Here is a 26,166-nt window from a genome sequence, read left to right on the forward strand (position 1 = left end):
TTTGTTGTTGTAAGTAACCTTGAAGAGACAGGGATGGGAAAGACCGTATCTTGCACTCATAGCGCGTAAAGCAGGTCTCATGTTCAAAAATTCCTTACGCCTATTTGCTGTGGATGATCCTGAGCAAAAAATAATGTAGAACCGGACCATGAAATATGTTGAATAGACTTGGCTGCTGAAAACACCTTGAGAAGATCTGTGTACTCAAGGAAATACATGATGACCCCTCTTGGTCTCCGGGAAGAGGAGGAGTCTGCACGTTGGTGACCAAGTCTATGAGCTCGCTGAATATTGAGCGCAGTTCCTTCAGGTAAGTGCAAATATTTGGGGAAGAAAAGATTTGAAGAAAGATAAGGGATCTGGTCCCTCTGAGCCCTCCGGCTAACCATAAATGCGAAGATTGTTTCTTCTATTTCGGTTCTCCAAATCTTCGACCTGTTGCTGTAACGATGATATCTGAGATTGAAGCGAATCAACCTTCTCATGAGTGTGATGAAATGAGGAGATACTTTGCTCCACTGTGGTGAGACGCTCATTCATCTGGGACCAGTTCTCCGTTAGGAATTGTAGCTCCGTGGGAGTATCCTTCATAAAGGGGCAGAGTGCTCGTATCTCTTCCAATAAAATATCCAAAGAGACTTTCGGTGGAGAAGGCGGGTCTTTTTTTCAATCTTTTAGTAGTAACTTTGCCAGCCGTAGAGGTACTCAGGTTCAAAGGAGATATAGCTTTAGAAGCAGGTGCCAATGACTCCTCCATCTTAGAAAACTCAGAAAAAAATATTTTTTGATAAACGTATGCGTAATGTGTGGTGCAGAATAGCCCAGCTTTTTAAGGCTTCCCATATGAGAGTCAGAAAGATAATGCGGTAAGCTTTAATATTACTTCGTTTTGGTGAACCCACAACCACACCTTATGAAGAGGTATTGTTGAGAGAGCCGCAAATAGAATGCAGTCCGAGTAGCATGAGCAATAGAGAAGGGTTGGACGATGAGGAAGGTCATGCGAACCGGTTTTCACGTCTGTTATTACACACAAATGGTTTAGGCATGTACACTACCTCTGATAGTTCCCAGTTTAAAAAAGAATATGCCTTTAATGTATCTTTCTCCTTGCTGGTGAAAAGTCTAAGACGGCTTGGAATCTTATGTAATCAGTCACCAAAACCAGGGTATCTTCCAGGCTCAGATACACGAAGAGGATGTAAAGAACAATGCTCCTCAGCACACATTCATTAGTGCATGTTCCGATGTGCAAAACAGCTCACCCTTGTCTGGAAGAGAGCCGCAGAATGTGGTTTTTCCGAACCGTTCCGCGGAGCCTCACACAGACGCTGCCATTTGCGTCCGGCGCCACGCAATGCCCCCCAGATACAAGCATAATAGATACACACCATGCCTCTGTTCGAAACTATTTTATGCCTTACGTAGGAGAAGCAGAAAAGGAGGAATGGGAAGGCAAATTACAAAAACCAAGATAACTACTTGACTCAACTAATAGGAAAATGCTCCAATAGAAAGCTAAATTAACACAATTTGATTGATTATTGGCAGAAGAGAACCTGCCTTCTTATATTAAGGAAATTTACTTTTATCTTTCAAAATCTGTCATTTGACATCCTAATTCAAGCACAAATAATTAATACAAAGCAACATGAGTCATCTCTATACAACACACCTTTCTCACTTGAAACGCCATCAGTCCCTAAAGTGAGCCTTGTTGAGTTTAATTTTGAAATAATTTTCACATGTTCTGAGATTTATAGAGTTAAAAACAGGCTTAAAAATGTATCCTATAGGATGAATGCATTATCAGCATTTCATGAAAATGAACTTTATAATTTCAGCGGGTAGTTAAGTCTCCTCTCCAGTGTATTCTCAGTCCCTGCACAGATCTCTTTACTATTTGGCTAGGCCAGTAGTGTTCAGAGATTTTTTTTTTCTTGTAGATTGACGTGGAATTGTATGAGAGTTCAAAGTTTTAAGAAATCAAAAGTGAGATTTGGCATACAATTTATAATATTAACATTAACAATGCATTTACTTTGGAAATATGAGAACGTTTTCATTGTTTACATGTTAATTATAACATCGCCATGGGAACAACAAGACTGGTCACAGAAGGTCGAAGACTTTAGTTTTTTACCAGCACAAGACCAAATAAATTGAAAAATCGTTATCCTCTTTTTTTGTTTTTTGTTAAGGAAATGATGCCAAATTGCAGGGCAACCTTCTTTGTATGTATCCCAAAAACTCCAGCCTATCCGTGCTAAAAAACACTCACAGAATAACTCCAAACGTTTCTATTCATGTCACTTTATGAGAGGCTCGTTAATGATTGCTGAAAGGCAGTCATATGGTATAGAAACACTCCTGCAATGCAAACTGTTTTTGTACATCCATATGTACATAAGATTGTGACAGCATCAAACATATTACTGAGGTATATCAGCATTTATTGTTCAGCATCTTGGTTGCCAAAGTACCATCTATTCCCTTTGCTACTCATGGCTCCAAATGTACCAAAATAAAGAAAAAATGCCATTCTTTCTCCAAAGGTTCACCTTTTGATAATACCATTAATTCCATTCAGCATGGAAACTCCATCCAAATCATGCATGTTTCCTTCGACAGCTCTATGTTGCAGTGTAGCTTTTAATAGTGCAGCAGGTGCAGTGGCACCGAGTAACTCTGTACCTCAATTTGGCCTGTATTTTTCTTCCAGATCGAGAGAGGGAGTTACCTTGCTTGCTTGCTTTGAGTCCCCCGTCATCCCTGCTGCAACACTGGCTCTCTGCTTGATTTTAACAGCAATCCTACACTTGATTTATATTCATTGTAATGTATCTATACACACCAGTGTTCTTGCTTATATGTGCTTCCAAATTACCAAGTCTTAATAAATATCACAGGCTTCTATATTTCAGACAATGTATTTTGATGTGCGCCTGCTGCGGAGCATAGACATGTTATTTTTTTCCCTGCAAATAAACCATATCATGCTAGTATATGCAATAATAATGCATTGTTATTTCACCTTAAAACGTTAATCCTGGCTGGGTATTGCACAAATGCAAATATTCATTTTTGCGTCTCTATTCTTGTTCTTACTGCATTGCGACCGCTTGCTTAAATCATACTAATGTTCTGTAACCTAAGAAGGGGAGAGACGAGAGAGTAAATTATACAACAAAAAATGAGAGCTGCAAACACATTTAATAAACATGTCAGATTTCACGGCGCCCCCTGCCTATTATTGGTGTTAAACGTGCATCAATAGAATATGAAATTGAGTCACAAAAAGGAAGTACCGTTGCACATGCAGAGCTAAACAATAATACTCAAGTACTTCAAATAATTCATTAGTGCAGCATGACAGATGTAGTCCTCTGATCAACCTGGGAAACCGACCTTCGAGAAATAAAGAAACTAAGCATTGGTCAAGCTGAAGCTTTTATTTATTATACTTCTGTCAATATTTCTTAAGATTTGTACACAATGACCACTATTCTACTTCTTGTTTGTGTCAGGATTTCTCTTGGAAATGTTATTTTGAACAGATGTCAGTGTGACCTTTCTAACACATCTGTGGATACACAGTCGTGTTTATCAGTAGTACAGCTTTAGGTAAACTAAACGCTAGGCATTCGGTACAGTAATTAATGAACTATTCTTTCTAAGCACTTTATTTCCCATCTACAGTCTCTGTTTCCATTCCCCTCGTGGGAAAAAATAACATATGGCTTGATTTCAAATTAGAAAAGCACAGTATTTCAAACAAATTCTAGTGCTGAAAACGTTTTTTACTCTCTTCCATTCTGTTTTCCAGTGGCTGGTCAGGTCTTCCTGCTGTAGAATTTTACCACCTTTGGGCTCTCAAAAGGTGTATATTTTCCTATCATGAAGCTTGAAACGGCCAAAGCTGACACAACTACATTCATCTGGACTGGCCATTTTTTGTTTGTTTTGATATCTGTATTACCTAAAAGCCTTTTCAGCCTCTCTAATTATTTGCCACTAAAACCCACATCACATGTTGGATGTCAAAGAGGCATCCTCTAGATTTGAGAAACCCCAGTCCTCCACTGACACAATATCTGGTTCTTTCTTACTTGCTGCCAGAAAATGCCTCTTTTTATAAGGTCACCCCCTTTTTCTGGACCAATGCTGCTGTGCACTTGAACTCTTCTAACCAAGCCCTAGTGAAGGTACTCTGACCACTCCAAAATATCAATATTGACTATACTTCTGATTGGCAAATTTAACTTACCTATAAGTCCCTAGTATATGGTACAAAAGTGTATCCAGGGCTTGTAAGTTAAATGACACTATTGGACTGCAAAAAGAACAATTGATGGACAGTATGTTGAACAATGTCAAACTTTCACCCCAGTACAGCGATCTGGGCCTAAATGCATTGTTTTTTTGCTCACCATGCCATTCCAGTTTGAACCCAGCCATATGCAAATCAGTCTTGACCCTGTACCTCATGGGAACAGTCCAACCCAAACTGCCAGACCAGGTCCTCCGTGGACTGGAAACAAGCATCCTAGGACCGAGTCTGGGTTTCACCCCTCATCAGCAAGGTTTGCTTGACTCCAGTGGCATGTAGAGCACGGGACCCGCATCCTGGCATACCTGCCCCACTCGGGGTGGCAAATGCAAAAAGAACAATTGATGGACAGAATGCAGAACAATGTCAAATATTCACCACGGTACAGACATCTGGGCCTAAATCCATTGTTTGTTGGCCTGCAGCACATATTATACCACCACAAAAGTGGGAAGTCTAAACATGAACCTCCAGTAGCTTAATTCTGGAGCAGGGAAATAACATGAATGAAGTCACGACTCAACCAAGTGCATGAGAACAGAAAACGTTTCTTTGACTTGCGTTAGCTTGAGAGTCACATGATGGAAGTGCCTTGATATTTATTCGTATATTAGGTACCTGGGCAACCCAATCTACTCGTTTAAAGTGTTATTAAATATCACTCTATAGAAACAAGAAAATAATTATTTCCAATTACTTTTTTTCCAAACAAATCCCTTGTAGGCAGTTTTACCTTTCTTATTTTGATATTTATCCAAGCAACATTCAGAAATCTGAAAATAAGTTGTTACCAGTATGCACATCAAAACAGGGTATTTTGACATACGCAGTCTGCTCATCTGAAGTCTACTCTTGTATAGAGGCAGAGTTGTACATCAAAAGAGATTAGACAAATTAAAAATCTGTTTGTTTTGTAGATTAATTGAAAATAGACAACATAGATTTTTCCAAAAGACTCAAACAGATTTTAGCAGAATTTACAAAATGCATTGTTTTTTTCTCATTTGTTAGAACTCCGAAATGTAAGAGCAATACTTTCAGTTTGTGAAATGTATTGCTGTGCATATTGATTATATTAAACTGCTCCTCAACAACACCTATATTTTTATTTAAATAAATAGCTAATGATATGTAACTCTTGTCCCATCCGTTAATACTAGCTCTTTGCCATTGATTTTAAATGTGATTATGTAAGACATGTATTTGACTTCTTCTGTGGCAGTAGGTGCAGTAAAACGACATTCACTGGGTCTTTTTTATATTTATGCTTCAATGCAGATGTAATCTTACAATTTATAGCTCAATAAAACAGTGAACTTGAGTTTCTTCTTACATAAGCAGCTTATACAGTACAATAGCAAGAGGTACATATTTGACAATTAAACTTAAATTTACATTTGAATACTGCTGAGTCATAGCAGTTTTGCTGGCTCGCTTCTGTGGGCTTGGGGTCTGTCCCTTGCACATGACTGTCTGGATTTGTTGTCTATCTCACTTCCCTGCATTTAATTGGATGGTTTATCTCGTTATTTTTCTGTTGGTCTCACGCAAATGGGAACTTTGTTCACACCATGATCTAATTGGCTAGTTATCTGTACCTTTCCACTTCTGACTTCAGAAAACAAATTATTTTACCTTTGTATCCAGGCTCCTCGTTGGAGCTTGGATCCTCGCATAACAAGCATTTGCAATGCAATAGGTCTCGCATTTACTGGAGTTTGAGCTATTGGCATTGTAGATTACAATGCCTTTTATTAATGTGTTGGTTTTTTAAACAAATAAATAAAAGGCATTGTCATTTACAATGCCAATAGCTTAAACTCTCATGCGCTGCAAAGGCGAGACCTAAAAATGTGCCTGACATTCTGAGCAAATCAGTTATTGCAAATGTGAAATTAATGTGAAACGTAGAGTACGAGAAACGTAAACATAGTATACAGAGATCGAAAACATTTAACAGAAGTCATGGAAAAAGGAGAAAAGAAGAGAGGCTCAAACAAAACTTGAACGTACATGATTCTGTAGAACACATTTTGAAAATGCATTTGACAACCTCTGTCTAAAACGTATGCATCGAAAAGCAAGATAAATATTTGAAATAAGTAGAAGGATAGACAAGCGCTACTCTAAGTGTATTTTGTACTCAATGGGTAACCAGCTATCTAAAGTTTCACTTAAAAGCTGCTCCCCCCAAATCCCGGTAGTCAACTGAACTAGTTAGTGGCTAATTCCTGGAGAGACCACTGCGTGGCACTGTTCCACCAGTGCTGAGAGCATGGCTGGGCCAGTATACGGGCGAGAAGCCATGTAGGCCTACATCCCTTCTTTAAGTCGCATCCTGAAACTGGGCAGTTAGAGGGGAAGTCACATTGATTGTGCTTCGCTTTTAGTCAAAGCCTCTTCTTGCTATGCCTTCAAATATCAACTTTCGACACTTGAAGACAGCAGCTAAAAAAGGAAGAGTGCGGGAAGCGCTGTAGCACGAAGCCTGTGAGTGGTGCCGGAGACACAGGAGGTTAAGTTACAGTGTGAAGACATCTGAACACGGGCTTTAACAATCCTGCCTGCGCTCGTCACCTATGACAACGCACACCATGAAGCGGGCGCCGTGGCGATTAAAACAAGTGCGAGCGGACGAAAACTGTAGTTAGGGTCCGCTGCTTCCGGACTACACGGAAGTTACCATCAGATCAACAGCCAACAGAAAGCAAGATAAGAACAGCAATGCCACAGTTATACGAAGCAGTATGACAAATTACACGAAGTTTCACCCAACATACAGATTACTTTGTCTTGCTGAGATGCGCTGCCAAGGCGAGACCTAGAAAAGGGTCTCACCAGCCGCAACCTGTCTCCGCTGCTTGTCAGAATCAACTTTATAAACAAATTTGGCTTACTTAAAGTAGCAGGGGCCATCTTGGATTCCTGGATTTTGTGCTCTTTCATAGTCACGCTGTTCTGAAAAGCTCACTAGTGAGTGATAATGTCAAATGTGATGCTGTTGGGCGTGCTGTGTTTTTCACTCAGAATACGTTTCTTCATATATATATATAAATATATAGGAAGTGTGCAGTTCGTCATCACAGATCATGTTGACGTTTTATCCGGATATCTAAATACCTCATTATGAATTGCCAAAATATTGAGTATAAACAATTGCGGTCCTATTAATCCAAAACCTATTAATTACAACACCAGGGGGCCGATTAGGATGTAGGGCGGATCGCCACCGCCCGCATGGCGGTGGCGATCCGCCCTACATTTCCCTCCGCCCACCACCCATTTCCCCACTGCCATATTAGTATGGCTGGGGCGACCCCGGCGTACGGGAAGACCGTCCGCTGATTTTCCACCAGTCGACCAGGTGGAAAAGGGGCTGGATATGGTGGCGGTGTCTGCAAGACACCGCCATCCATATTACAATACATGCGGTGAAATGCATTTCCATGCATGCGGGGGCCCATTACGGGCCCCCAGGGTATTGGTGGGCTGGGGGTGCACATGGGGGGTACCTATGGTACCCCCTGCATTTGCATACACAACATGGCAAGCACCACGCGGTGCCTGCCACGTTGTGCATGCAAATGCACAACATGCCTTTTTGCCATTGCGGCGGGTGCTGCTGAAAGCACCGCCCGCCGCAATGTCAGAAATGTGGGATGCGCCGGACAGTGTGGAGGGCGCATCCTAACCTTTCCCACGGTGCCTCCACACATATGGTGGGCGTCCCATCTCCATTAGGGTGGCGGGTGGACAAGAGTCCGCCTGCCATCCTAATCAGCCCCTAAGTATTCACTCAGTGATCAATTTCAAATAATCGAGTTCCGGCTGATGGAAAGTTATGCATTGTTTAGCACTGTATTCTGTTATACCTTTCTCTTATCCCTGAATCCTATTTCAATAGTTGCTGTGTAATTTGTTTTCAGGCAGTGTTAAAAAAGTAGCAACACCTACCACCATTCCTGCTTTTATAATTTTCAACCATTTTCCAGCAAAACGAAGTGCCTCCCTACCTAGATGGAATGTATATTCTTAAAGGTTTATTAAAGTTGGTCCATTCTATTAGTAGCAGTCTGAAATTATCAGGCAATCCTGGTAGGGCTGTGATAGGTGATACATCAGGTATGGGTAGTTGTGTAGTAAACAAACTCAGGCATGGGAGATAGTTCATTTTAATATAACAGTCCTGCCTGATTGACAACATATAGATAATTATTGGTCTGTTTCCCACAGAAAGAAATAGTTGCCCTTCCACAATAATACAAATAAAAGAAACATTTCATGAAAGTTTTGTTCTTTTTTGGTATGTATTATGTTTAAATGTTATTTTCTATCGGTATAGCCAATCTTGATTTTGTAAAATAATCAGATAATGCGTTATTTTCTTTTAGGAGGAAAAGAAGCGATTGAAAGAAGAAATTGAGAAGAGGAGAGCTGAGGCTGCAGAAAAACGCCAAAAACTTCCAGAGGATGGGTTGCAAGAGGAAAAGAAACCATTTAAATGTGTTACGCCTAAAGGGTCTCTTAAGGTACGCTCACTATGCAGCAGTCATTTATCACAAAGCCATTCATTTGAATCAGTTATGTTAATTGTGAATTTTCCAGTGTTCAGTTAATGCAATGTGTTGCAATTATAAAAAATACTAAAAAGTACTTGGGTAAAAAAATTACTTTCTGCTTGACAAATATATAAAGGTTGTGAAAACAGCTTTTCATGTACAGTATCTGCCTTCTTATGCTAGATATGAAATCCCTTGTTTATAGGGAAAAATAATGAACTGTAATGTGGATATCAGTGCAACAGACCAAATCATAGTATTGATATTTTCAAAGACATCTGTTCGAAGTCGTACTAGAGACCTTCACCTTGCATAAAGGCTGTGTCGGAGGAACAGCCAGAAAATCACATTTGAAATAGAATGGACACAAATCGGTTTTGAAGCCTTCAAGAGTGGATCCACATCCTGTGTGTGGAAAATGACCATAAAAGTTGGGACCCAAAACAAACCACTTTGTTTTGTTTCCAAGTCTTTTTTGACCAAGGGATGAAGTGCCCCACAGACCCACTTGGAGGATTACGACTAACTTCAGGCTGGGTCAGGGTGCAGTTTGAAAGTTGTTGGATCTTTGTGTCCCTGTAAAGTTGAACAGGAGGTCAGCAAACTGACCCTTGCAGTCACTCTGGTGATCCCAGATTCCGGCAGAAAAGCAGGTCTCGAGCAGCAGGGAACAGGGCAGGGTTCAGGGAGCAGGGGAGGCTCCTTGGAGTAGTACCTCAGTACTCTGAAGTACATAGCAAGCCTCATGCATTGGGGCAGTCCTCAGAGAGTTCTCCACAGGTCCAGAAGTGAACTGAAGAGTAGGTCTGAGTGTCCTATTTCTATAGCTTGTGCCAGTTTTGGAGTGGAAGAAACGTATGGAGTTTGCAAGACTAGTGTGAAGTTCCTTGTGTGTGTGCTGAAGCAGCTCTTTTGAAAAGTAAGTGGGGTTGTGCACAGCTCCACCCCTCCCATCCTGCAGACAACTAGTCCCACTTTGGGTTACAGTCTGGGGGGAATACACAAAGGCCAACTATCAAGTATTCCTAGGCATGTGACACAGGATACAGGCTGCAGTCATCAAATGGTTAGGACATGAAAATGCCAACTTTCTAAAAGTGGCATATTCAGAATTGAGACTTAAAATCTTAATTTACCATCAAAGTGGATTTTATATTACAATTCTTTTGACACCAAACATGACATGTCTACCTGTTCACAAAAAAGTTATCACTTATTAAGTGCAATGCAATTAGGTAACTCAATTTTAGCCAATGGCACAGGTAGGCCTCAGTAGTGAAAAACATATTTATGAGTTTTTCACTACCAGGACATTAAAAACTTTAAAGTATATATCCAACAACAATACAATACAATGCACCTTGCCCTATGGGCTGTTTAGGACCTACCCTAGGGGGGGTGACGTATACGTATTAAAAAGGGAGTTTTAGGCTTCACAACAGGTTATTTTGGAATGTCAAATGGCAGTTTTAAACTGCATATAAGTTGCAATGGCGGGCCCCAGATATGTTTTAAAGGGCTACTTAATAGGGTGGCGCAATAAGTGCTACAGGCCCACTAGTGGTATTTAAGTTACTACCCCTCAGTGTATGCAATAGTTGGGGACTTGTAAGTCAATTAATTATGGCAATCAGGTGTAAGCTAAGTTTACCAAATTTTAAAGAGTGAGTGCAGGCACGTTAACACAGAGTACTAAGGCCAACAAAAATGAATTCAGAAAAACAAGAGGTAAGAAGTCAAAAAAATTGGTATAAGACCACCCTAAGGCCGACAGGTCCAACTGCTGCTAACAGAGATCCCTTCAGTTAGACACAAATCTTTGATGTAGCAGGCTGCATACCATAAGACATTACTAGAGGTCTCTCAACTCAGACACAAAACATTTGCTGTACCAAGCTACAGTACCTTAAGTTACTAGATGTCCCTTGGGTTAGATACGAGTCTCGTATACGCTTCTGCCGCTATCCTCATGAGCAGACAACTTTTAGAGAGGGCGTGGATACAGCGTATGATTTACAGATTCACTTTAGCAAGCCAAATATCTTTTGCATGTTTCTCTGTCTTAAATAAATACCCCAGTGTTGGGTTATAATAGCGAAAATCATTAGTGGGTGCATCTCCTGCATGTTTTTGTATTTTTAATGACTGTACTATTGATAGGTAATACCAGTCGCTAACTGTGTTCTTGAATGTGTAAGGCAGCAGCGACCAGTATTGTAACAGAGCAATGGAAAACTGGAATGGAGAGATGCATAGGACTAGCAACAAGGGAGGAGTAGAAAGTGAGGAGGGGAGGGTGACCACTGACTGCAACTGGTGGGGATGAGAGTGAGAGGTTGCAGTACCTTAGTTCTTTACTACAGTGCTCTTGAGTCAAACACAAATCTTTGCTATAGTAGGCTGCAAAGCCTGAAGTCGTTACCAGAAGTTCCTTGAGTTAGACACAAATGTTTGCTGTACCCGGCTGCAGTACCTCAAGTGCTTAAGAGATGTTCTGTGAGTCAGACAGACATTTCTTGTATGCTTCCATCATTCTTTCCTCTAACTCATGGTACTAGAGAATTATAGACTTATCAGATACCATTGAATGTCTCCTTTTGTTGACAGTGGAAAGGAAGAATGCCAAAAAGACTTGACTGATTTTATTTGGGGGAAACAGATCATAGAGATGTGCCTTTTCATTTCAGATGTTTGCTCTTTTTCACTGGCTCTTGTAAATGCAAAACAGTAAAAAAATAATGTCGAGGAACATGTTTTTTGCTGGTTCCTTCAATATGGAAAGCAGCATGCATCACTGTGGATGAGAGGGAGACTACTACGGCCCTGGTGAAGAAGGAGTGGTTTAGTGAAATGGACAGACTAAACAGGGAAAACATATGGGAGATGGGGGAGAGTACCATGCACTCTCAAGGAGTGCTGAAAAACAAATGCTGAAAGCATACAAAGGGAAAGATAGATCCCTGAAACCGCATTAGAAGGGCATAACTCATCTAATAATAAAATAATGAAACCGGTGGCAGGACAGAAATTCAGAAAAGTATCATGCCCATGATGTTCTACTGATATATCCATCATGCTAAAGCATCCCTCATGAAGTGTAGGTAAGACATAAGTGGGTGCTAACATGGTCTGAATGGTTTAGTAAGGAGACCAAGCACACTCCGGGTTTGACCTTCTTTTTTGCTTGAATGATTTCATAAGCTGAAAATTGAAAAACTGAAAGAGAGACGGTAGAATATTTTCACATCTTGGCTGAAACTAGACATAGATGTGGAAACATTTATATTTCATACTGAACCAAGGACCGAAAATGTATTCGAACATCTATTTCATTTAGTAGATCTGTCACATGCACAAGAATAAATTGTACCCTCCCAACTTGGCAAAATCCTTCCAGGGCACTGGCCCTGAAACCCTTCATTACCTTTCATTACCCTTCAAATCTTTCATACCAATAAAGTTGCCACCACACAGGAAATGATATACCTGAGCTTTCCATTCTTAAATATTTTGCACATGGAACACATTGCATTTTGTACCCTAAATACATCTAAAGTTTGCTAATGTACAACCACTTCGGAGTTGAAATGTGTCCCGAAATTATATATTTTAGCTTTTAGGTGATTCTTTACTCACTTTGACACAACAACAATTGTATCACTAACTCAGCATACACGTTTGCTACCGCATTTAGGGCCCAGTTCACAAAGAGCCGCCACAGTCGTGGCGGAGTCTCCACTATTAAAATTCTCATTGCAGAAATTCCACCATGAGTGCAGATCCTCGGTGTGAATTTGGCTGTTCACTTTAAACACTCTGTATGAGATTAAATGCATAAACCACATTGTTTTTGACTCCAAATTCACATGAATGATTAGAAAAACATGGATTTGCTCCCATTAATGGATTTACCCATGTTTAAATTTCCACATTGCGTGCAGAACTTTCCATGTGAATAAATCTTCTCACAGTCTCACGTCATCAATTTAGTTGAGGGAATGAGCAGCCAAAAGCTTCAAGTTTTTTAACTATTCGTGAGCTTTCAGCATGCACATTATAATCAGGGATTTACTCGTGTCAAAAGCAGGAAAAAGTCTGTATCTTGTTGGGAATTGGAAGAAGGTATCCTAAAATGTGTACTTTGGCATTATTTTTCCCAACTGCAATGCTGAAATTGTAGGCTTGCAGCATTTCTTTACGTGTGAATGTTTATGTTTAAGTAATATTCGAATCTGTGACATTCCCAGCAACCTTAGTCTTTGAATTGCTTGTAAATTCCAGAAAAAGTGGAAATAAGTAAAATTGTAGGTGTAATCCTCCAACTAGCAAATTCTACTTTGCAGCTGGGACTTTTGTGAATCAGTCCCTAACTTAGTATACATAAACTTTGATTAAATACGACACTTATGTTCTAGTTGGTTTGTTAAGAAGTCAAAGTGACAGCTCCAGGAGACAGAGGTGTAATGTGTGCTAACTGTCTGGCTTTCATGATTATTCCACAGATCTACTTCGTAATTTTGTTTACTGTAGGTACTTCATTTGTTGGGTGTTTGCATGTTCTACTTAAATGTGTGCCATCTTTGTTTTACTCGCCGCATGTCTGTGTGACCCCGAATTAGAGCATGACTTGCCAATACATATTATGAAGTGGTGTGTGTTGTTTTTAAGCTCGTGATGACTTTTGACAAGCACTGTAGCTCCAGTCAGCTCACAGAAAATATATAATTGCTTTTTCAGTAGAAAATGTGAGTGCAAAAACAGTTATTCACATTGGAATGTTGAGAGCCCTATTGAAAACGACAGAGTAGCTTTGGGCTTATAATGGCTGGTACACACCTTCTGTTCCAACATTACAATGCTTGTCTTTGTTTCTCCCTTTTTAATTTAGAAAATTCTAGCCTTAGTGGCTAGAATATTCTAATATCCTTATAGCTCTTCTCCCTCGGAGTAAACCTGTTATTAAAGACCCTCAGCTCGGGCCTATAACTCAGGTTCAGGGCCTTTAACTGCTGGTATAGTCCTTGGCAGTGGCTATAAGGCTATATTCATGTGTTCAGATGAAATTATTGCGATGTTCTATTGTGAATTTATTGTGATTGTAGGATCATGTCTAATGGCCTTATACAGCAGTGGCTTCCTTCTGGTGATTTTACGAGATGTACTGATCAAACAGCCCATTCTCTGGCCCTTAGCTGGAGCTTTCATATTGCGGTCTGTGTTTCTTTTCTTTGATAGCAATGTGCACATCTGCTGCCATGAGACAGCTGTCAAAAATCTGGGCAGGTTTGCTTAAGTGGGTAAAAACTCAAAAGTAAATAATTAAATTCTTCTGAAATGACAATCAGATATAGAAGAAAATCAAGTTACCTTGCAACTTGGCGTGTGGCCATTACTGACTGATGAGAGTTCTACCTTAACGAGGTTCAGCCACGCAAGAACCTGCAGAGTGCCCGAGTAGTCTAGGTTCTTCTTACACCGAGATGGGTGGAATGTTACAAAATTTAATTTACATTACATGATTATAACTAGAGTGTAGTACTTCCCAAACCATAGCAAACTCCTTTGAGGTCCAGTAAATGTTAAATTAGACCGCAGCGCAAGATGAGACAAAAGCTCAGATATTGGGTCCCACCGATTGGTCTTTGCTAAAGTGGCTCCCCAGAGCAAGTCACACCGGTTGTATATTTGGACATAGCAGGGGTAATGTGCATGTGTCTTGTAGGTTTACTAGTTGTTAGTGTACTTGTGGGTCCAAGCTATTGCTTGAGATTTATACAAGCTGCGGACGACGGAAGAATACTTTGCGTCCTTCCCTGCCACAAAGAAGTTGTTAAAGTGTACCTTCTTAAAACGTCATTTTTTGCTGTATTTGTTTGTTAGTTTTTGTGGATGAGAAAGGGCCTTGGCCTAAAATCACAACATAATGTCACCTAATGTTCTTTGTTAGGAGATTGCACAATATTCTATTTACATTATATCACAAAATGAAGATGACAAGCTTGTTTTTAGTTGAAAATCTGTAAATACATTTGACTGAATCAGTGCAGATCCCTGGGAAGGACGGGCAAGCATGGCATATAATGATCCTTTCCCCCTTCTGATGAACCTGATTAAATAGGTACATCAAAATACCTCATATAAAAAATAAGCACAGCTGTAATAGAAAGAGCAGTGCAAGTTCTTGCAGTGTCACATTCATACACATAATGAGCACAACAGATGCTATAACACTAAAAACGTCACTCTCCTACACAAAATGGGTATGCAGCTCAGGAGTGCAAGCTTCAATCATTGATATCATAAAGGTACAGCTAGGGAAGTAGCAGTGCAAGTTTCCTTCCTACACAGAAAAATGTACAAAAGCAGTAGCACAAGCGTTCCTCTCACACCCCACAGGTGAAAACTGACAGTAGCAGTGCAATGTTTCCTTGCACACAGAACACATATAGTATCTCTTTTTTTTTAAGTTTAAAGAAAAGTTTATTGGAAATAAACATAAGATAGAGCAATAATACAATACAGTATGTGTCAATAGTACAAAGTAGAAAAAATATTGCGTACAATAAGGAAAGAAAAAGTAAGAAGAGGAGAGAAGAAAAAGGAGATAGGAATGAGAAAGAAGGGGGGGGAGGAGGAAAAGTAAACAGATAGAAATATCATATACTTATATCACTGAAAATGTTGGTCTAATATATAACACATATATCATGTTGATCTCACTACTACAAACTTAATTATATATTGAGAATAAAGCACAAAATACAACCATATTTAACTAATTATAATCTAAGGAGGTTTGGAAACTTCTTCTATGACTGGAGTATGCGATGGCAACGATTGAGCAGACACATTTAGGAAGTTAGTCACAGGTAGCCATAGTAAGTCACGTTTAATGGCTAATGTAATCAGGTGAACATAGGCTCTATCCAATCGATGGTTATAACAAACTCCATACCACCAGGCCTGAAAAGAAACATTTGAGGCATTTTTCCATGATTTAGTAATTTGTTGGAAAGCAACAGCAATAAGTAAATCAATAATGAGGATATTAAGGGAGGTAGAGGAGGACCAAACCTCTGCAACACTACCCAGAAAAATATGGGCAAAAGAAAATGGGATTTGCGTATGAAATAGTTTGTTAATTTGTTGCCAAACCCTAGACCAAAATTGATGAATAACTGGGCAAGTAAATAGCATGTGCATAAGGTCTGCAACCGGGGCTGGACATGACCAACAGGTAGAGGGACATAGATGATTAATTTGATGTAGTTTATCAGGAGTGAGTAAAAGTCTGTTATATATAAAGAACAGTGTTTGTGTGGTATTTGCTGCCCTAGAAGATTTCCGAAGTTTAATCCAAATTTTATCCCAGGTTGAAGTGGAAAAGGAAGTAGATAAATCAGATTCTCAGCTAGATTCAACTGCAGATTTATTACGGGGCTGACCAATGAATCTTAATTTGTTATAAATTTGAGAAGCTGAAATGTTCCCTGTTAAGAATGAGATTGGAACTGGAGAGGGAGTGGTCTGCACGGAAGAAGTCATAAGCTTATCGTAAGAACTTTGAGCAGCTAGGGTCAGTAATATATATTTAGGGTGATACGAAAGGGGGAGGGAATAACACGATTGTAATGTAGAGAAGGATATACAGGTAAAAGCTGATGTGTCCACTTAAGACCAAGCTTGAACCAATCCTTCCAAAAAATAGTCCGATTTTTAATCTTAATATGATTGTTATACCAAATCGGAGAACGCAAGAACCTATTTCGGTCATCTAAACCATCTAACATAATAGGATGAAATAGTTTACGAGTATGCATAAGAATGGGGAGAGAAAATTTTTGGGGGGTGTTAGATAAAGACAGAAATTCATCAAATGAGAAAGGGGAAATGAAATGAGATTCAATTTCTACCCACAAAGGCAAAGATAGTAAATCTGTTGCATTCTGAGATAGTAATACCGAGGAATTCTTCAGGAAGAAGGAAGTATGATAAGATGCAAAGTCAGGAAAATTAACACCACCCAAGTGTTTAGGTTGTTTGAGTTTGGAAAAAGACATCCTAGACTTTTTCTTTTGCCACAGAAATTACGAGAGAATAGTATATATTTTTTTGTACCAGGATTTAGGAATGTTAACAGGAAGATTGGACAAGAAGAATAAAATTATAGGGACCAACATCATTTTTACAGAATCCAGTCTACCCCACCATGATAAAAACAAGGGGTGCCACCGCGCTGTAGAGTCGGATAATGTTGACAGAAGATTTTTAAGATTGAGCGCTACAGTATCTTTAATAGAGGGAGTGAACCATAGGCCTAAATATTTAATCTTCGTAGGACTCCAATGAAAGGAAGAAGATACAAAGTCAGCATGGAAACAATACTTATTTAATGGAAGAATTTCGCATTTATCTACATTGAGCTTGTACCCTGAAACCGAGGAGAAAGTAGAGACTTCTGAAAGAAAGGCCGGTAAAGAAGATTGGGGATTAGATATAAATAAAAGAATATCATCGGCATAAGCCGAGATTTTTAATTGCTGATCACCATAAGGAAAACCAGTAATGTTCTTGTTCATCCGGATTTTAGATAAGAAGGGTTCTAGGGTCAGGATAAATAAAAGCGGAGAGAGAGGACAACCCTGTCTGACACCTCTGAGTAGTGGGAAAGCAGAAGAAACCAATCCATTAGCCAGAATAAATGATTTTGGAAAAGAGTAAAGCAATGAAACATAGGATAGAAACTTAGGGCCGAAACCAAACCAGGTAAGGGTCGAAAAGATAAACTGCCAGTTAACCCTATCAAAAGCTTTCTCAGCATCCAAAGCCACGGCTGCTAGTGAGGAGTGATGGGAATGAGACTTACTAAGTACATTGAAAAAGAGACGGGTATTATCCGAGAGGTGGCGACCTTTAATGAAACCACATTGTTCTTTGCCTATTAAGTGAGGTAAAATATTATCCAGACGAAGCGCAAGAATCTTCGCGAAAATTTTATAGTCCAAATTAATTAAAGAAATAGGCCTATAATTTTTACATAAGGAATGATCTTTACCTTCTTTAGGGAGGAGACAAATTAGAGCCTCTTGAAATGAACCTTCAGAACTCCGGGAAGCAATAAAAAATAGGAATAAATTAAGTAATTTGGGAATAAGTAAATTAGAAAAGTGTGTGTAGAATTCTATCGTAAAGCCGTCCGGACCCAGAGCTTTCCCCTTTTTGAGTGACTGGATAGCCTTGAGAATATCTTTAGCGTGTATATCAGATTCTAGAGAAGAGAAATCTACGTTCAAAGAGGAAGGAGGAGGAGAAATGGAGGCTAAATACTGATCAATATCAGATAGAAGAGGTGAAGACTCAGGGGTGTATAATGATTTGTAGAAGTTGGAAAATTCCAAGAGAATGTCTTCGTCTCTATGAAGCACAGTATTAGATGAAGATGTGATAGATTCAATTTTGGTACGTTCTTTTTTAACCTTGAGATACTTAGCAAGAAGATTACCAGATTTGTTTTGTGCAGTGTAGTATTTAGCGCTAGATTTAAGCAAATACAAATTTGCAGAGTCAGTAGACACTTTATTAAAAGAAAGCTTAGCGCTAATGAGTTCTTTTAGAATAGATTGGCTATTTGACATGTAATAAAGATGCTATAACTTTTTTTTTTTTTTTTTTTTTTTTTTGAAAACCTTTATTTCAAAATTCAGGACATAGCTATTCAGCCGACAGCCCGGAGGTTCGGCAGCATTGAGAGTTGGATACAGTGATGTGTCCCCAATACAGTTCAAAGAGTAATGCAAAGGTCCAATTTTAAGTAAATACAGAAAAAACTCACAACAAACCCCAGCAAGGCAAGGACATTGAAAGCCCATGGCGAAAGCCCCCAGGGGAGGCCGGACCCCACTCATCTACTAGTTACAAGACTGTGTACGGAGGAAGAAGGGGGACAGCAGAGGCCCAAAACAGTTCCTAGAACCCAACTGTGCTGGAAAGTAGGTCAGGGGGAAAGCTGTTCCTCGGGAGGTTCCAGATCCGGGGCAAGACATATTCCCCCCCTGTATTGGTTCCACCGCCCCCAGATGGCATGCCACTTCCGGTGGCGACCTCTAGAGCAGTAGACCGTCTTCTCCCTAAACATGCTCCAGTCCATGTTCTCCTTCCACGCGGTCAGGGTAGGGGGTCCCGAGGAGCCCCACAATCGCGCGATGTCCCTTTTAGCAACCATGTTACCCAGAGTCACCCATTGGGTCTGCGCCTCATCGAGGTCAGTGGGCCCCCAGACATTCAGGAGGCAACACCGCGCCTCCGGCTGTACCGCAGTGCCCGTCACCTCCCCCATAACTGCATGGACTCTCCTCCAGAACTCCACAATGACACAACATTCCCAAATGATGTGCAGGAAAGTATCCACCATACCACATCCCCTTCTGCACAGGCCGTCCTCCGAGAATCCCATGTGGACCAGCCGTGGCCCCGTCACATACACCCGGTGCAGTATTTTAAGCTGCACCAGCCTCAGACGCGACGGGATCGCAACCTCCTTAGGAGAAGAAACCGCTGACTGCCAGTCCTCATTATCCAATTCAAGGCCATCCCTAGTCCACTGTTCTCTCAGCCCCAAAAGCATGTCTGCCCGGACATTAATCAACTTCTTATATATGAGCGAGATCGTGCTCTCGGGCATATGACCATCAAGGACTCGGTCCTCAAGGGGAGAGGACTCCGGCACCTTCTCACCCTCCACGAGGACTGATCGGAGGGCGTGACGCAGCTGGATATACCTGAAGTACTCTGAGGGCCCTAGCTCATACTCAGTCTGCAACTCCTCGAAGGACTTCACCCTCCCCTTATGCAGCACATCTCCCACCTTGGATATACCTATCAGGTCCCACTTATCAAAGCCCTTCGTATGCCAGAGTCTTCCCAATCTTTCCGATTCAAACAATGGGGTAGCGAGGGTGAGCCTATCCTTCCAGCCCAACGAGTCAGTCGCCATCTTCCATACACGCACCGCCACACCTGTGGGCCCCGTGAGGGACGAGTCTAAGGACCGCGAATACAACGCCCTGTAGTAGTTGCCGCCACGCAGCAGCCACATATCCATGGGATACCCAGGGCTGAGGGCAGGGCCATAAAACCCATGGTTGATCGTGCTCAGCTGCGTGGCCCAATAGTACCGTCGGATGTCTGGGAGCGCAATGCCCCCATCGTACCATGGGAGCGTCAACTTTGAAATAGCTGTTCGCGGCCGCCCATCCCACAGCAACGTCCGTTGGAGGCCTTCGACCTCCCGAAAGTATTTGGCCGGTACCCAGTCCAAGGTGTTCTGGAGGGCGTAGAGGAAGCGGGGAAGAGACATCATTTTGAACAGGGCCGCACGCCCAACAAGGGAGAGCGGCAGCCTCCGCCAACCTTCAACATCTCGCCTCAAGCGTGCCAAGGGGGGGAGCAGATTCCTCTCATAGCGCACAGCAGGATCCATGGATATAAAAATCCCCAAATACACGAAGCCCTGCTGGGCAACCTGTATCGAACATGTTCTAGGGATCGGTGGGACCTCGCCACTAAGAACGTACAAGTACGATTTGCCCCAATTAATCACAAGCCCCGAGTTCCTACCGAACGATGCGAGTACGTCACAGACCACTATAAGTGACTTCTTAGGTGAGGCAAGATACAGCAGGATATCATCGGCATAAAGCGAAATACGGTCCTCGTGATCAGGCGACCACCGAAGGCCCCGTATATCCGGGTGCCAACGTATCCACGCAGCCAACGGTTCAAGGGCGAGGGCGAACAACAGAGGCGACAGGGGGCAACCCTGCCGAGTACCCCTACCAAGCTGAAACGGAGTAGATGCCCGACCATTCACCACAACATTCGCTAGTGGCCCCTCGTACAGCAACCGAACCCAACTCACAAAACCGCGACCGAAACCAAACTTGGCCAGCACGGCCCATAAGTATGCCCACTCCACCGTGTCAAAGGCCATCGTGGCATCAAGAGATGCCACAATAGCCGGTTCACGCAACGTGCCCGCCCTGGCGATGACGCCATGAAGACGCCTAAGGTTTAATGCTGTGTTTCGGTGCGGGATGAAGCCAGATTGATCCGGGTGGACCAAATCGCCAAGTACCCTAATCAAACGGGTAGCCAGGAGTTTGGCCAGAATTTTCGGCTCAGCGTTGAGGAGTGAAATGGGCCGATAGGAGGCGCACCTATCTCGGGGTTTACCCTCTTTATGTATGACCACGATCGACGCCAGCCGCTGATCCAACGGAAGGATCCCATCCCCCCGCGCCTCCAAAAACATGGCGCGCAGGTTAGGGGCAACCCTATCCGGGAACAGTTTGTACAGGTCGATCGGCAGTCCATTCGGTCCAGAGGCCTTACCCGAGTTTAAAGCGCGAATCGCCCCCGCCACCTCGTCAACCGTTATGTCACCATCCAAATCGTCCCTATCTATGTCAGAGAGGCAGGGCAACTCGATATCACGGAGGAGATCAGACGAGTCCTCGGGCGGCCTGTCCGACACCGAGGAGTAAACCCTACGAAAATACTCCGCGAAACACTTCACAATACCCTCAGGTTCCACAATCGCCTCTCCCCACTCTCCCGTCAACTCTGGCACCACTCTATTGACCCGTTCTTTCCTGTCCAACCACGCCAGGAGTTTCCCTGCCTTATCATCAACGTCATACAGGCGGCCCTGTTGTTCCTTACTGAGGGTCTTAGCGGCGTTCATCACCAGATCCCTATACTCCGCCTGCTTCAAGCAAAGCTCATGCAGTGAGGACTCTGTAACCTCCTCCTCCATAGCCCCCTCAAGGGCCGCGATCTCCTCCTCCACTTGCCGCACCTCGCCATCCCTCCGATTCTTGGCAGCCACCACCAGGGAGAGGGCTTCCCCCCGAAGGACGGTCTTAAAAGCTTCCCACAGCGACACCGCCGAGTCCACGGTTCCCAGATTGTCCTTAAAGTAATTATCTACCTTCTTTACCAGGGCGCTGCGCATCTTGGGGTCTCGGAAATACCATGGGTTGATGGGGGCCACCCTCCCTCCTCCCTCCCGACCTAGATCCAGCCGGATCCACACTGGCGAATGGTCAGAGATACCGCGTGCCATGTGCCTCGCCTCGGATATCAATGAGGCATGTGCGGCCAGAGTGAGCAGGTAATCAATCCTGGAGAGGCTACCATGCGCCCCGGAGTGAAACGTGTATTGACTCTGTGTGGGGTGCCGGAGCCTCCAGCAGTCTATCAGACCAAACGTATCCAGGAAGTCTGGAAGCCATTTCTGAGCCCCCCCTGTGTCCCTGGGCGGGTATCTATCCAACAGTCCGGAGCCCACAGCGTTGAAATCCCCTCCCACTACCAGCATTCCCCCCGGGAGAGTCAGCAAAGCCCTGCCCAGTTCAGCAAATGTGGAGGCCTGCAGGGCCGGCGGGACATAAACCGAAACCAAAACCAAAGTCCTTCCTTCCCACCGCCCCGCCACCGCCACGAACCTCCCCCTATCGTCAACAATGGTGGAGTCCACCTCAAAAGGCAACGATGCTCTAATGAGGATGCCCACACCCCTGGACCCAGAAGAGAATCCCGAGTGTGCAATGAATTTATACCCCTTCCTATTCAGGGCATAGCACGTATTACCTATGAGATGCGTTTCCTGCAGCAGGACAACATCTGGCATTGAGCGTTTCAAAAATTGCAAAACAATCCCCCTCTTGATGCGATCCCCCAAACCATTAACATTCCAGCTTATAACACTTAAGCCTCTACCCCCCATCCTCAAACGGAAAGAGGCCCACCCCACACCCGAGGAGCCACCATGGAACAGCCCTGAGGATAATCATCATGCCTTGCAAAAATAAACCCCACAACAACAAACTCAAAATCCCAAAAACTCCCCCCACCCTGCACCCCTGCTGCAGCTTACAAAGCCCCCCCAACTTGCAGTGTGCCTGTCGCCCTACAAAAACAAAAAATCTACAAAAAGTACCCTAAGGGAGGAAAAGAGCACCCCTCGCCCTCCCGCAACCCTCCACAGTTACTGCACTCTGTTCAAATCTTCAAGGATGGTCAAATCAAGTCAGGCCGGCTCTGGGATATCAGCCCTGTCCATCCCGGCCACTGTCTCCATGCTCGGCTGTGTCGTCCCCCGTCCGTCGCCGGGGCAAAGTGTCGAGCCATTCGTCGGCCATAACAGGAGAGTCAAAAAAGAATGTCCGATCTTCATGCACCCCCCGTAGTCTGGCAGGGAAAAGCATGGCATACTTCAGATCCAGTTCCCGAAGTCTCCGCTTCACCCCCAGGAAGCTCTGTCTCTGTCTCTGCACCTGCTGGGTGAAATCCGGATAAAAATTCACCGACGCATTCTGGAAGGGGACTGGGCCCGTCACCCTCGAAGCTTGCAGGATAGCGTCCCGATCTCGAAAATGAAAGAGCCGGGCGACAATCGGCCACGGCGGGGCACCCGCCTTGGGCCGCCCGCCCGGCACCCTATGGGCCCTTTCCACCGCAAAAAACTTTCCAAGGCCCTTAGGCTTCAGATGATTGAGGACCAAATCCTCCACCAGCAGGTCCGCCGAAGCCTCATCCGAGGACTCCGGGACCCCGATGACGCGCACGTTGTTGCGCCTGGCCCGGCTCTCGAAGTCCTCCAGCCGGCGGGCGGCTAGGTCACTCTCGGCCCTCAACTTCCGAACCTCGGTCTGCAGATCCGCTACATCATCAGTGAGGCCCGTGGTCTTGTGGTCCAGGTTCTTAACGCGTTCGTTCGTCTTGCCCAGGTCCGAGCGGATCAGATTGACATCTACCAGGATGGCATCCACCTTATGCGCCAGGGCCTCGAACTGTCTCCCCATCGAGGACTGCATCCCGTCGAGCGCGCCCATGACATCCTGTAGGGAGAGCTCCGGTGTCCCAGGCGAGTCCTCCTTCTGGGCATCCGGCGCCTGGCTCGATCCACTCGGCGATGCTTTCAGGAGGGCGTAGCGGTCCATACTGTTGACTTGGGAATACGTTCCCCGCCTGGTGGACTTAGTCTTCAGCCGATCCCCTTCTGCTTTGCCCGACATAATGGACTCCAGGCAGTCCAATGCAGTTAAGACTGTTCCCTCTCAGAGAGAGGAATAAGAAGTGAGCAGGTCTGCCTTGTGCTGCCAGAGTAGCCCGCCGAGCGTCCTTGGGGTAATAAAGCCACCCAGAGCTCTACAGTGTCCGGGCAGACAAAGGGAACGAAACCGAAAGTGAAAGAGCGAGGACCTCCGTCCGACAGTTCACACCTCGCCAGGCCGTTGTTGATCAACTAGGAGTCGGGCATCCTGCCAACTCTAGCCCCTGGCATCCCCGGGAGTTAGGCCGCAATCTTCCGCCAGTCGTAAGTCCGGTTCCCGATGGGCGATCCGACCGTGGGTAGCATCAATCGCCTCCCTGACAACTCAGCAACACGGTGCCATGCATACCAACAGGATTAGAGACAGGATAGTCGACGGAGGGCGCGAGGGTCTCGGGAGCTCTAAGCTCACGCGGCCATCTTGGTCAAGCGCTAGGCTCCTCCCTCATGCTCTAACTTTTTAATTTGTAAGTTGAGTGTTTGAGATGAGAGAAAGGCTGCACGACGTTTTTGTGCAACAAAGGATATGATGAAATCCCTAGAGGCAGCCTTAAAGGAGTCCCATATAAGTTGAGGAGATAGTTGAGGAGATTCATTCTCCTCGAAAAATAAGGAGGCAAACTCGAGAAAGGCTGGTGTGAATTTAGGATCCAGTAAAAGGGAATTATTAAACCTCCAGCGTCTGGTCCCTTTAGTGGGAGGGAGTAGGTCCAAACTCAAGGAAACGGGGGCATGATCAGAAATTAATATAGAGCCTATGTCTGCCCGGGAAATATGTTGAAGTAGAGCCTTGGAAATAAAAAGGTAGTCTATTCGGGATTGTGAGGAATGAGCGGGTGAGTAATAAGTATACTCTTGAAGTGTGGGGTGGCAGAGTCTCCAAGAGTCTACAAGAGCTCTTTGAGAAATAGTGGAAGTGAATTGGGAATGTGCAGCGGAGGGGACAAATCTGGATTTAGAATGCTTTCAATAAAGGGGTCTACAACCATATTACAATCCCCACCAAAAATCAAATATTCGTCAGTACATTGCATTAAAAGAGAAAGAATTTGGGGCCAGAACAATTTATCGTGTGTAGTGGGAGCATAAACGTTAAAAATAGTGAGAGGAACCTTATTAATCAGCAAAGAGGTCATAACCCATCTACCATCCAAATCATTGTCCTGCTTTATGAGATGAACATCCAAGCGTTTATGGCAGAGAATGGCAACACCATTGCGTTTTCCTGAGCCCGGTGATGCAAAAACGTGGCCCACCCAATTTCGCCGTAATTTAGTTATCTCAGTATCCTGTATATGGACTTCCTGCAGAAGAGCAATATCTCCTTTTAAATTTGCAACATGTGACAAAACTCGCTGACGTTTGATAGGAGAACCCAAACCTTTAACATTCCAAGATATAACATTTAACGACATTTAAATGTTTATAAACTTAGCAAAAACAATTCGTAAAAGAAGTTGCCATGCATGTAAGCAAAAAACATGTGAAGAATGCAGTAAAATACAGAAAAAAAGCATTATTGTAGCGAGATAGCAATAAGACATATAGACGATCATAAGATAGTAAAGAAAGAAATGAATTACATAAGAAGCATAAAAGATAAGCCAAAAATATAAACGGAGCAGAAGAAAAAAAGAGAAAAAGAGGGAGAGAGCGAAGATAGTGGGAAGGAAAGAAACAAAACGAGAATAAGAACAATAGAGATGACATACAGCTAATAGAAAAAACATACCACAAAAGAACAATCATGTTGGGGTAGGTGGAGCCACGCGAAGGAGGCCAGACGCCGGATGAGAAATCGCAGGATGAGGGGCACACGCAAGACATCATCCAGGAAGAACGAAAAAACGAAGAAGGAAAGGGAACACAGAAACCGCAACCTGTTAAAGGGGAATATAAGAACAATAATTAACATGGGAAATAACATAACTCCAACATATACACATATGAGAAACATAAAGAAGAATCAGAATTTAGGGCAAATAAGAAACAAACAATGAGCATTTGGAGCTAAAGTATTCAAGTCAGATCATGGCTTAGAAACGTCCATAGAGACTCCACTACACGAGTTCAGAAGATTTTGAAGCACCTCAGGGTCCTCATAGTTGGTTGTTTTGTTATTGTAAGTTACTTTGAACAGACAGGGATGGAATAAGCCATAA

The 26,166-nt window shown here is 43.2% G+C and overlaps 1 protein-coding gene across 11 annotated transcripts in view; it reads left to right on the forward strand.

Moving 5' to 3' along the window:
* Nucleotides 1–26,166, forward strand: part of CALD1 (caldesmon 1) — a 567,652-nt gene that overhangs the window by 444,551 nt on the left and 96,935 nt on the right. For all 11 annotated transcript variants that reach the window (XM_085652624.1, XM_085652626.1, XM_085652628.1 and 8 more), the window contains one exon: nt 8,722–8,859. In XM_085652624.1, coding sequence (XP_085508750.1) covers nt 8,722–8,859 — 138 coding nt within the window. The remainder of the gene's footprint in view (nt 1–8,721; nt 8,860–26,166) is intronic.

This window comes from Triturus cristatus, chromosome 4_1 (genome assembly GCF_964204655.1).
Source record: "Triturus cristatus chromosome 4_1, aTriCri1.1, whole genome shotgun sequence".
NCBI classification, from domain to species: Eukaryota; Metazoa; Chordata; class Amphibia; order Caudata; family Salamandridae; genus Triturus; species Triturus cristatus.